The sequence below is a fragment of the Ursus americanus genome, chromosome 6 (genome assembly GCF_024610735.1).
Source record: "Ursus americanus isolate L20-20 chromosome 6, mUrsAme1.1.p, whole genome shotgun sequence".
NCBI classification, from domain to species: Eukaryota; Metazoa; Chordata; class Mammalia; order Carnivora; family Ursidae; genus Ursus; species Ursus americanus.
Window position 1 is genome coordinate 51,958,965 of NC_142132.1, and position 13,072 is coordinate 51,972,036.

General features: G+C 38.5%; 1 protein-coding gene across 7 annotated transcripts in view; it reads right to left on the minus strand.

The window, feature by feature from the left end:
• The window catches only part of FAM149B1 (family with sequence similarity 149 member B1), a 76,027-nt gene that overhangs the window by 6,492 nt on the left and 56,463 nt on the right, over window positions 1-13,072 (minus strand). For all 7 annotated transcript variants that reach the window (XR_015724823.1, XM_087863038.1, XM_045783510.2 and 4 more), the window contains 4 exons: window positions 7,182-7,306; window positions 4,813-4,919; window positions 2,172-2,396; window positions 121-241 (listed from right to left, as the gene is read on the minus strand). Coding sequence is in view for 6 of the 7 variants with exons in the window: in XM_087863038.1 (XP_087719164.1) it covers window positions 121-241; window positions 2,172-2,396; window positions 4,813-4,919; window positions 7,182-7,306 (578 nt within the window). In the remaining variant the exon portion in view is untranslated. The remainder of the gene's footprint in view (window positions 1-120; window positions 242-2,171; window positions 2,397-4,812; window positions 4,920-7,181; window positions 7,307-13,072) is intronic.

Genomic DNA, 13,072 nt, shown 5'->3' on the forward strand with positions numbered 1-13,072 from the left:
GATTAGGATTCAGTCTGTACTTTTGACAAAATATAAATTAATTCCAGAACATGGATCCTGCAGAATTACTGTCCATGAGGTTTTATAAGCACATGGAAAGGCAATAGGAGAAAGACGTACCGTTGGCCTTTGTGGCCCCACAGTGCTCAAGTTTTCCACTTCAGCTGTGCCGATAGGGGGCAGCAGATTGTTTCGACTCAGGGGCATTGGTGAAGGAGAGAGCGAGTCAGCGGCTACTGGGCTGCAAATCCCACCAGCAAACACCAAGATATGAAAGCATAAAATTATAACAATACAAGCAAACTGATTAGAATCAAATAAATGAGGGAGATGAGTTTAATGTCATGCATAGAATGCTTTAAGCTTCCTAAGTAAAGCAATCTCAGTGAAAGGATTTTGGAAAATCAGAGTTGGGAGGTTCATAGTATTTTCTGATTTTTGTTGAAACTTTATCCTGGGAACACAGCAGAATTTGACCCTTTGTCTCACAGAGAGCTGGACCAAAGCAGTTTTCCCTATCTAGTGTTATACTGTTTTGGTGTTAACCTTTTAATGGATTTGTAATTTCACATCTGATGGAATTCTCTGCAGTTCTGGGCCTTTTGGTTGTGCTTTTCACTAATAACCGTAGTCCTTCCTTATCCATTGTTTTGTGTTCCATGATTTCAGTTACCCATGGTCACTTGGGTCCAGAAGTAGATGATCCTCATTCTGATGTATTGTCAGAAGGTCACTAGTAGCCTAATGCTGCATCACAATGCCTCCGTCATTAACCTCACTTCATCTCAGCACGTAGGCATTTTATCATCTCACATCGTCACAAGAAAGGTGAGTGTAAGATATGAGAGAGACCACATTCACAGAAATCTTGTTCTAGTATAAGTGTTCTACTTTATTAGTTATTGTTAATCTCTTACCATACCTAATTTAAGGTTAAACTGTATCATAGGTATGTATGTATGCATAAGAAAAACACATGGCATATACAAGGTTTGGTACTGTCTGTAGTTTCAGGCATCCCCTGGGGGTCTTGGAACGTATCCCCTGTGGATGAGGGGGGACTACTGTAATTATAATTCCCAGGTAAAGTTCCTCAACTTTCCTTCCATGGCATTTCTAGCAGTTTGTAGCATTACTCATACTCAAGACAGTGATACTGACAATCAGTGATACTTCCATGTCCCAGAAGAAACAAGGTAACTTGTTTCCACTTTGAAGAAACTATCAGAAGGTGTGAGAGATTAATTATACTTCAAGAATACTCATCCTCAAATAAGTGAATCTATAACTATATCAATACCAACATCAACATAATAAAATAGTGAATAGGTGAGAAGAAAGAACTCTGGTGTCCTGACAAAGATTTTTGGGCATTATGGACAGCTCTTTTAGTGACTCTATTGGGATAAATTAAAATAAATTGAAAAATCAAAGTCAAGAAATAACATGTTGGGAGAGAAGTATAGTGACGTGCTTAATTTAGAAGCTGAATTCAAAACATTCAATTCAAAACAGCCATACTATCTCACACCCTTGATCATAGTCTTAGAATCAAACATCCTAAGATATTTTGTGAATCAACAACTAGTGAAAGAATTTTATTTTAAAAAGTAGGCTTCTAAGTATTTTTTGCCTGACAAAGGTCAGAGTGAATTAAAGATGGGAAAAGGAAAGAGAATATGGTTAGTGTTATTTCCTAAGAAGTGCTAAGGGATATTTTTCCTGGTATATTAAGACAAGTACTTATCTGAGGTTAAAATATTATCATTGTCAATGGAATAAGATCTCAGTGGTACAGAAAAATATTAAAGGAGAGTTAACTTATTTTGGGATGAATTTCACAGAGCATGTACTCACTAAGGAAAATGTTTGATAAGATACATGTATCTTATTCCTTCAATAAGTGTCACTGAAGTATTCTAGCCAACATTTTATTGTAGAAGTAAAAATCTTTGGCTAAATTAACAGAAAGATCCAGTATCTGAATTTTATTCAGATTTAACCACATTTCTTTCTCTGTTGGATTTAAACCAGGGTGTAGTCCATCATGAGAATACATAATGATTAGTTTCTAGGCATATATTTCAACCTTACATTTTAATTCATTCTCTATATAAAATTCTTCTTCATTAGTTTTACCAGTTTCCAAAAATGCTGCTTTTGAAACCTACATTCGGGCTCCTCTGAGGATTTCTTCCACAGGTCTTGGCGTTCCAGCGCGTGAATGGCTTGTGCTGATAGGATGAAGGGTACGTGGTGGGGGATTGCGTCTCCTGGCAGACTGCACTGTGTATGACAGAGCTGATGTACTAAGCTCCAGGACTCGATTTGGCCAATTTCGAGTTGAAAGGATGGTACTGGATCCAGGTCTCATAAGTAACTTGTCATCAAGATCTCTAGTGACCAAATCAGAAAACCACAGTGAAATCAACATTGCTCTATATAGGGAAACAGGACTCAAAGGCTTAGACTATAAAATATATTCAAGGGTGAAGAAAGCAAAAGTAAGTAACCTAGTTTATACAAGTCACATAATCTAGCTCAGGCATGAGAACGTGTTCTTAAAAGAAGGACATCACTTTAGTCATACAGGTAATTTACTAGAATGGAGATTTGGGAAAGCAAATCCATTATTCACCTGCCATGACAGTTACTTCTTCAGTTACAGTGAAGGCTGACCTGAAGATTACCTGCTCTCGAGTGCTTCCCAAAAGTTCACCTCAGGGACTGAGATCGCTACCATATTGGAAGCATTCTTTGTGCTGAAGGAAAGACTTAGTTGAAAGACAAGTAATGACTGCTTAGGAGCAGCGTGGCACCAGTGAGGCTCCCACTCGAAGATTAAAATGCTGAGCTCATTGGAGCCTGCAGGGGTAGGGGTTTGGGTTCCTTGGAAAGCTGGAAGCAGGCAAAGGGTCCAGAGCCTCGTGCTGCCCAGGGCACTGGGACTACAGTAGATCCTTATCTGTGTGAGCAGCTGAACTCCAACCATTTCCTGTAAGTGCGCTGGTAAGTAGAGTACCAGGCCCACAGCTAAGTAGCTTAAACTGCCCTACAGATTCAGGTTTTTGTTTTTGTTTTTTAGCAGATGAGATATTTGGATTGTAAGACACCTGAGAGCCAGTATTTGGACAAGGAAATGGAAGAGAAGTGAAAGAATTAAGCTCTGCCACATGCTCTTTTGGCTTTCAGCAAGTTCCTCAAACTTTGAGGCCACTTTGGTGTCCTGTAGTGCAAAATATACTTCATTGTTTGGAGGACTTTGAAGGGAAAGTAGCCACCAAGAAATGGAGCTAAACCTTGAGCATTACAGGGTTTGTGCTGGTCTTCCTGCCTCTGTAACCACTCCCTTACAAGTCTTTTCTTTACCCTAACTGCTTTTTGTGACAGAAGCTTCAGGCCTTAGCTGCTCTATGCTTATCTTTATTTTGTCTTCTGGACGACTCATTCATAATCCTAGATTCGGTTATCACCTTTAGCATGGTAACTTCTAGATCAACCTCCAAATCTGACCTTTTCCCATGTTTCTAGTGAGTTGGCTTGGCATTGTAAAAGCAACACTGCCCCAAACCAAATTTATCTTTACCCCACAACAAGCTTCCTTTGAGCTTTGAAATCTCAGCAAGTGATGACCACTTGCTGCTGAAATCTCAGAGTTGACTTTGCTTCCTCTATTTTTATAGAACTGATCTCTTCTACAGTATCTCCTAAAATATCCCATTGCTTTATCCTTTGCGACAACTTGAGCATAGACTTTTAGCCGCTCATGCTTGAACTCCTGTATTAGACTCTCTACCTTCAGTTCCTCCTGCTCCAATCCAGTCTGTGTTCTGTAAAATCTTTCAGATTCCTGACTTAAATGCATATGCTCCCCAAGTGGAATTCATACACTGGTGGGAGTGTAAAATGGCATAATTACTTTGGAAGACTGTATGGCAGTTTCTTGTAAAGTCAAACATACACTTATCTATCCTATGACACCTTCTACATATTGACCCAAGAAAAAAAGGTCCACAAAAAAGACCCATGCAAGAATGTTTATGGTGCCTTTATGCATAAGAGCCGCAACCTGGAAACACCCCAAATGTTCATTTTAACAGGAGAATAGAAAACAAATTGTGGTATATTCTTACTATAGAATATTACTTGGCAATAAAAGAAAAGGTCACAAAAGCAACAACGTGAATGGATCTCAAAAACATGGTATTCAAAACTGTCCACTCTGGTCCCAACCTTAATTAATTTCATAGTCCTCCCCACTAATCACACCATGATCTGTTTTAATTCTGGAAGATTGTCGGTGATTTTTGGTCAGAAGCATTAAAATTCTGACCTATTCCTTTTCTTACTATAGCAAAATTGGCCTGCTTTCCCTTCTAAATAGTTTGTATTTTTTGTCTCCAGACCTTTCCCCACACCATTCCTCCCACCTAGAATATAGTCTTGTTCCTCTTCTCTCCTTATCCGAACTCCCATCTTTGAAGGAAAAACTCATACTATAGTTACCCACCCAAATGCCTCTCTTCTTTGGGACTGTCATGCATTCATTCTGGGTGCCACACACTTGACATTCAGTCACAAAAATGCCCTATATGGTTAAGTCTCTTTTTACCCGTGTGTGTCTTCTCTTTCCAGTTACATTATCAGCTCCTTGAGGGTGGAAACCATTTCCCTTAGATGTTTTTACTCCCCAGATGTCTCTCTGGTTGATTGGTAGGTACTCAATATATGCATGATGATTGACTGATTTAGTTTTCATTTCTTAGTGATCTATGTAAATTCTAGAGTCTATTAAAATTTTACACTTCTTACAGTAGCTTGTCCATTAGGGAGAGATTTCTTGGCTGTAGAGGCATCCCATGAACCAAGAGACCATTCACATTTGGCTGATGACCACTTGCTGCTTGACAGAGATTCATCTGTATGTCAAAAGAAAATATTACTTGTTACTGGTTGGTGAAGACACTTGCTGGGTTTCCCAACTTTGCCAAAAGTTAATATTCTCAGATTAGATCATCTGTACATTTTTCTCCTATGCCTTAACTTTTATAATGTCTTTGGCCAGTAGCCCAACTGGGGCCTGAAGTCCACTGTCAAGATGACAAGTCAGACTCCCTTTCTCTTCACTTCTAAATGACAGCAGGTAGGGGAAACCTGATCAACTGACATGAAAGTAGTTAACAGCCACTCTGATAGGGGAGCAAGAACTTCATTACTATCATTATTTACATAACATTAGAAAAGAAAACCTAAGAAGAAAAAATATGGAATAAATATAGAAAAAAATAAGAGTAAACTCTGACAGAATCTCTTACACTCTGCACAAACTAATCCTTTCTCTTTCACTACCCTTGGAGCAGTCAGCTATCAGTCATAACTTAATTCTGAAGACGATTAGCAAGAGTTCTAGTGTTAGCAGGATTTAATCTTCCGTGGACTGACATTGCCATCTTGGAGTGCTGTTGATTTTCTCTGTCAGTCATCAGTTCAGTGCCCTTTCTGGTCATCTCCTATGCCTAGCATGCATTTTCCTCCCACTTTCTCTCAGGAATATTTGAATTAATGCCTCTCTTTCCTTTGGTCATTAACAGCCAGAAACATTTAAGTTAATTATTCATAACTTAGGCTACCTAACCCATAGTCATACCACTTCAGCATGTTAGAAGCATTTTGTTACCACCAAAGGAACATTAGTTCACCTGGTTAATCATCCAGTGTGATAAGACAGGGATGGGCCTTGCCGATTTTATTTTTAAATGACCCATTTGTAAATCCAGTAGCACAATATCAGGCCAGCGCACCACCAAAGCAAATGCTAGGTCTGGTAGTAAAACCCAGGGTTGATGAGCGTGGCTCAAGAATTAGAATTCCCCTACCCCCCCTGTTTGTTTGTTTGTTTTGCCACAAGGAACACCGGGAAACTATCATGTAGAAACCGGGACTAGATAAATCATTACACAGAGATGAGACCAGGCTCATCAGCCTTCTGCAAGAGATGGCCATGTTTGTGCTTGTCCACAGACTTCATGGGGCCCACTTCTTCCTTACTTTGGTTTGCCTTTTACACCTCAGTTATTAACCAGTACTAAACACCCCAAAGGCAAAAGTCAACAGATTCAAATATCAAAAATAAAAACCAGGTAGGCTGAGATAAAAGAAAAGGGAGTCAAATGGAGAAATTGAAAGGATAGGATGTTAAGGCCACAGAACATTTGAGATTGGTCCCCCCTTCTGTCCTAGCCTTTGGTCCCCCTTTCTGTCATAGCCTTTATTCTTCCCCGAATAGACTGAGGCTGACCACATAGCTGATTCTACATTGCATAACTTATGGATGACTTTGAAAAAGAGCTGACTGAGGGGCGCCTGGGTGGCTCAGCTGTTAAGCGTCTGCCTTCGGCTCAGGTCATGACCCCAGGGTCCTGAGATGGAGTCCTGCATCAGGCTCCCTGCTCAGTGAGGAGCCTGCTTCTCCCTCTCCCTCTGCTCCTGCTTGTGCTCTCCCTCTCTCAAATAGGTAAATTAAGAAAAAAAGAGGGACACCTCAGTGGCTCAGTCAGTTAAGTATATGCCTTCAGCTGGGGTCATGATCCCAGGTGTCCTGGGATCAAGTCCCGCGTCGGGCTCCTTGCTTAGCGGTGAGCCTGCTTCTTCCTCTGCCTGTTGCTCCCCCTGCTTGTGCTCTCTCTGATAAAAAAATAAAATCTTAAAAAAAAAAAAAAGCCATCTGTTTAAAAAAAAAAAAAGACCTGATTGAAAATTATCAACCCTAGTTTGCTATTAATTTTTTTAAAATTTCTTTTAGAGCACATGTGTGTACATGCAAGGGAAAGCTGGAGGAAGGAGAGGGGTCGGGCGGGGGGAGGTGCACAGAGAATCTTAAGCAGGCTCCACGGCCAGTGCAGAACCTGCCATGGAACTTGATGTCACAGCCCTGAGATCATGACCTGAGCTGAAATCAAGAGAGGGACACTTAACTGACTGAGGCACCCAGGTGTCCCACTATTAATTTTTTAAACTTAGATTTATCAATGCAGAGAGTCACTGGATTATGATGATAAACACATAACTTTACTGAAAAAAATTGAGTCATAAATAATAAAATTAAGGCAAATAACTCTGAACAAGCTTCTTCTGGCAAGAACAGTCCTAGGTTCTTCAGTACATTCCTGTGTGGGGCTTACTGGATTTGAGGTGATGGACGGCACCTTCGACTGTGGCACTCGAGGTAAGACCAAAGGTTGTGGTTCACTCAGCACACAGGGGCTTTCTGAAGCTGGTCTGGTGATTGCAACATTACTCTCATCATCTGAGCAAAGGAATAGAATCTATTATCCACGGATATCTTCAGACCCACAGCAAAACAGTGAAAAAAAATCTTCCCCAAGAATTTCTAATCTCAAGCTAGGCTTCACTCATTTTTGCAGCCCCGTTTCATACCATCTGCATGTTTAAAAACAACAACAAAAACCCTTAAGAAGTTAGTTTAAAGTGGTTTCCCAGGCTGATGGTGCCTATTGGTACCTGGCAGAAGGAAAAATGATCTCTAGAGCGTAGCTATCCATAGAACACTTGGAGTTGGTGGAAATGTTTTAGACGTGCACTAATATAATGGCTTCCAGCCACACGTGGCTCTGGAGCCCTTAAAGTCTGGCTAGTGTTACTGAGCAACAGATTTTTAAATTTTAGTTAATTTTAATGAATTAAAATTTAAATAGCCAAGCAGATTTGGAAAGGAAAAAAAAAAAACTACAAAGGAGAACCTAAAACTGCTAAAATTAAGAACAAAATTAATATATTAGCTACTGCTGGAGACAGTGAACTGGAAGAAAAAGATGTGAAGAAATAATTCTGAATTCAGTGCAGAGGAAAGGAGATGAAAAATATGAACTGTACTCTAAAAAGTTAATTTTACTGTATGTAAATTATATCTTAATTTTTAAAACAGACAAAATCACAGTGAAACATCCTTTTAGACATTGACAAACATTGATCAGTATACTGGTAAGACTATCAATACAGGAACTGTGAGTGGGCATATAGAACTGGCACAATCACGTTGGATAATTTGGTGTGATGTAGTAATTGAAGATGTGTATTCCCTATGACCCAGCAACTCTGTTCCTTGGTATATACCCCGGAGGAGATTTTGCACATGTGCACTGAGAGAAACGCTTAAGATCGCTTATAGCATCATTGATCATAATGGCAAAACACTGGATTTAGGGATTTTAGCACTTCTTACCATCAATTATGGTTCCAAAGCTCAACTTAAGATGAGGAATCATGTTTTTGAGTAGAATTATTATGCACTCTGGGTCTTCATGATTTCTAAATCACTTCCGTTATCATCACTTGGTTTACAGTATACTGTGCTTTCATTCAGAGAAAGTATATCTTTTCTTGACAAAAATGTCCACTGAAGCTTGTTTTTCCATTAGCAAATTAGGGTTAATAGTAAAAATAATTATTTTAATTAATTATATCATTATCAATTTTTATTTTAAAATATTCTTTCATAATTTGGATTTTAAAACTGGCCTGATTAAAAGTTTAAAGACCATAAAAGTAAGTTACAAAAATGTTTATATTTTCTTAGTGTTTTATATAGTTTTGGGTTACTGTTCACAAACCTTAAAATACCACAAGTTGTCACATGCTCCTGTGTAGTGTGGTTTTGTTTCTCATGTAGGGGTAGAAAAAGTTGCTTTAGTAGTAGGGATAACTTTGTACCAGTGCCCGCAGTTTGGCTCTGAGAGCGACTAACCAACTGGTCCACACCAGAGCCAAAAATCCAAGAGTTCTCTCTTCATACTTCAAGATGTTATTTTTAAAAAGTAATGATAACACCTAACATTTATTACACTGTTACATATTCCAGGAACCACTGTTTATGCTTTAATTTAATGTAACTCATTTATTCCTTACACAACCCTATATTAGTATTATATTGTTTTATAGATGTAAAAAAAAACCTGAATCACGGTGAGTTTAAGAAACTTGCATAGGGTATAAAGTTAGTGTCAGAGCCAGAGCTCAAATCCAGGTTGTCTAGTAACAAACTACTTTTAACCATTAGAGCACATGACTTCTCACGGGGATACATTTTAGAGCAGGGGTGGCTAACTATGGCCCATGCATGGGCCAAATATGATCCATTACCTGTTTATCTTATTGCAGTAAAACATGCGTAACATAAAATTTACCATTTTAACCATTTTAAAGTGTACAATTCAGTGGCATTAAGTACATGCATAATGTGCAGTCATCACCACTAGTTCCATAACTTTTTCATCACCCAAAGGGAAATCTCATGCCCATTACCATTGCTAGTTTTTGTAAATAAAGTTGCAACAGTACTTTTAAAATTTTCATTGCTGTGTAATACTCTCTTGTATGAATGTATCACACTGTACTGTTGAGGGACATTTGGGTAGTTGCAAGTTTATATTTTCCAGCATGTGGTGCTATTATGGACATTTTAAAGTATGTTTTAGTGAACATATATACTGAGCACATAGGTGTGTATGTAATCACATTCACTCATTTGCATATTGTTGTGGCCGCTTTCAAGGGCAGAGATGAGTAATTGCAACGGACTGGATGGCTGGCAAAGACTGAAACAGTACAACCTGGCTCTTTTATACACAAAGTTTGGTGACTCCTCTTTTGGGGGTCAACTGACTAAACAATCAGTCCACTAAACCACTTAGAGATCCTCCAGCTGCATTTCAAGATCTTTTTTTTTTAGACTTTAAAAATCAAATAATACAATGAAATAACCTAAATTTATGGATGCACAGAAAAATAAACTAAAAGGATATTATTAATTTACAGCCCAACATTGGTAAATTATGAAAGTTGAAATGAAAGTTTTCTCTGATATGTCAGACTTGATACTGAAAATTGAAAGAGTTCCTTTATCACCAGTGTTTATTATTACTGTAGTTTGGATATAACCGTGGACTTTATCATTTATCTGTTATTTCCAAAAGTTTAAGCTCATATAATATAAACCAGTTAGTTTTTTTTTTTAAAGATTTTATATACTTATTTGACAGAGAGAGCACAGGCAGGGGAGTGGCAGGTAGAGGGAAGGGGAGAAGCAGACTCCCCACTGAGCAGGGAGCCTGATGTGGAGCTCGATCCCAGGACCCTGGGATCATGAACTGAGCTGGAGGCAGCCACTTAACCAACTGAGCCACCCAGGTGCCCCTAAACCAGTTAGTTTTTAAAGGGTGTTAGTTCTGTTTTCCAATTCCAGCTTTATTTATTTTAAAGATTTATTTATTTGAGAGAGGGGGGGGTGGGGAGGGAGAGGGAGAGGGAGAGAAAGAATCCCAAGCAGACTCCCCACTGAGCACAGAGCTCCACGTGGGACTCAATCCCACAATCCTGAGATCATGACCTAAGCGGAAACCAAGAATTGGACACTTAACAGACTGAGCCACCCAGGCACCCCTCCAATTTCAGCTTTAAAAGAGAACTTGAAGTGCATACAACAGAGTGGCTTAAAAAAGAACCCACGTAGACAGTATCAAATGTAGCAAACATGTGGAGCAACTGGAACTCTCATACAATACTGGAGAGCGTAAATGGATGCAACCACCTTGGAAATTTTTTGACAGTCCCCACTGACGTTGGAATACCATATCTTATGACCCAACAGTGCTACTTTTATGTATATAGTACATATGTTCACCAGAAGACATGTACAAGAACATTCCTGACAACACCATATGCTGGCAAACATAACTGCAAACTACTCAAATAGCCATCAACAGTAAAATGTGATATAGTCATACAATAGAATATGATATAACAATGAAACTATTATTCCAAGCAAAACAGTTGAATCTAACAATGTTGAGTTTAAAAAGACAGATGCAAAATGGTATATACTATAGGAATCCATTGTTATAAGTTAGGATAGGGTTACTCTTGGGGGTGTAGGAGTTTAGGAAGTGACTGAGAGAAAGCATGAGAGGGGCTTATGAAGTGTTGGTAATATTCTGTTCTTGGTCTGGGTTCTGGTCATACATGTGAATTCATTTTTTTAAATTGAAACCTGTTTAACATTAGTTTCAGGTGTACTGCACAATGATTTGACAACTATGTACATTTCAAAATGCTTGCCACGATAACTGTAGCTACCATCTCTGACCATACAGAGTTATGATATTGACTATATTCCCTATGCTATACTTTTCACCCAAGTGACTTACTTATTTTATAACTGGCAGTTTGTACCTCTTATTCCCCTTCACCTGTTTCACCTATCACCCCCCACACTCCCTTCTGGCAACAACTAGTTTGTTCTGTATGAGTCTGTTTCTGTTTTTCATATTTGTTCCTTTGTTTTTTAGATTACATGTATAAGTGAAATCATGGTATTTGTATTTTTCTATCTTATTTCACTGAGCATAATACTTCTTAGGACCATCCGTGTTGTTGGGAATGGCAAAATTTCATGTTTTATGGCTGAGTAGTACTCCATTGTGCATATATACCACATCTTTACCCATTCATCTATCAGTGGACACTTAGGCTGCTTCCATGTCTTGGCTGTTGTAAATAAATAATGCTTCAATAAACATAGGGGTTCTTATATCTTTTCAAATTAGGTATTTGCTTCCTTTCACTAAAATCTCCAGAAGTAAAATGACTGGATCATATGGTACTCAATTTTTAATTTTTTGAAAAAGATTTTATTTATTTATTTGACACAGAGAGAGAGCCAGCGAGAGAGAACACAAGCAGGGGGAGTGGGAGAGGAAGAAGCAGGCTTCTAGCTGAGGAGCCTGATGTGGGGCTCGATCCCAGAACGCCGGGATCACGCCCTGAGCCGAAGGCAGACGCTTAATGACTGCACCACCCAGGCGCCCCTCAATTTTTAATTTTTTGAGGAAACTCCATACTCTTTTCCATAGTGACTACATCAATTTACATTCTCACCAACAGTGCATAAGGGTTCCCTTTTTTCCACATCCTTGTCAACACATCTTATTTCTTGTCTTTTTTTTAATTATTATTTTAAGTAAGCTCTATGGCCAACATGGGGCTTGAACTCATGACCCTAAGATCAAGAGTCACATGCTCTACTGACTGAGCCAGACAAATACCCCAGTTCTTGTCTTTTTGATATTAGCCATCTGACTGGTGTGAGGTCTCATTGTGATTTTGATTTGCATTTTCCTGATGATTAGTGATGTTGAGCATCTTTTCATGTGTCTATTAGCCATTAGTATGTCTTCTTTGGGAAAATGTTTATTCAGGTCCTCTGCCCATTTTTAACATCATTTGGTGTCGAGTTATGTGAGTTCTTTATATATTTCAGATACTAATCTCTTACTGAATATCATTTACTAATACCTTCTCCCATTCAGTCGGTTGCCTTTTCATTTTTTTTAAATGACTTCCTTTACTGCAAAAGCTTCTTAGTTTGATATAGTTTCAGTTTTTTATTTTTGCCTTTGTTTTCCTCCTTTTTATCATTTCCTTCACTGTGCATGCAAAAGCTTCTTAGTTTGATAGAGTCCCAGTTGTTTATTTTTGCTTTTGTTTTCCTTCTTGGGGAGACATATCCAAAAATATTGCTAAGGCTGATGTCTATGAGTTTACTGCCTATATTTTCTTTTTAGGAGTTTTATGATTTCAGTCTTATACTTAAGTCTTTAATCCATTTTGAGTTTATTTTTGTGTATGCCATAAGTGGTCTGTTTCAATCTTTCACATATAGCTGTCCAGTTTTTCCAACACCATTTATTGAAGAGACTGTCTTTTCCACATTGTACATTCTTGTCTCCTTTGTCGTAAATTAATTGGCCATATAAACATGGTCTTATTTCTGGGTTCTTAATTCTGTTTCATCGATCTGTGTGTCTGTTTTTGTGACAGTACTATGCTGTTTTGATTACTGCAGCTTTATAGTATAGTTTGAATTCTGAGATTGTGACACCTCCAACCCTGTTCTTCTTTCTCAGGATTATATGGGATATTCAGGGCTTTCTGTGGTTCCATGCAAATTTTAGAAATTTTCATTCTAGTTCTATGAATAATGCTACTAGTTTTTTTA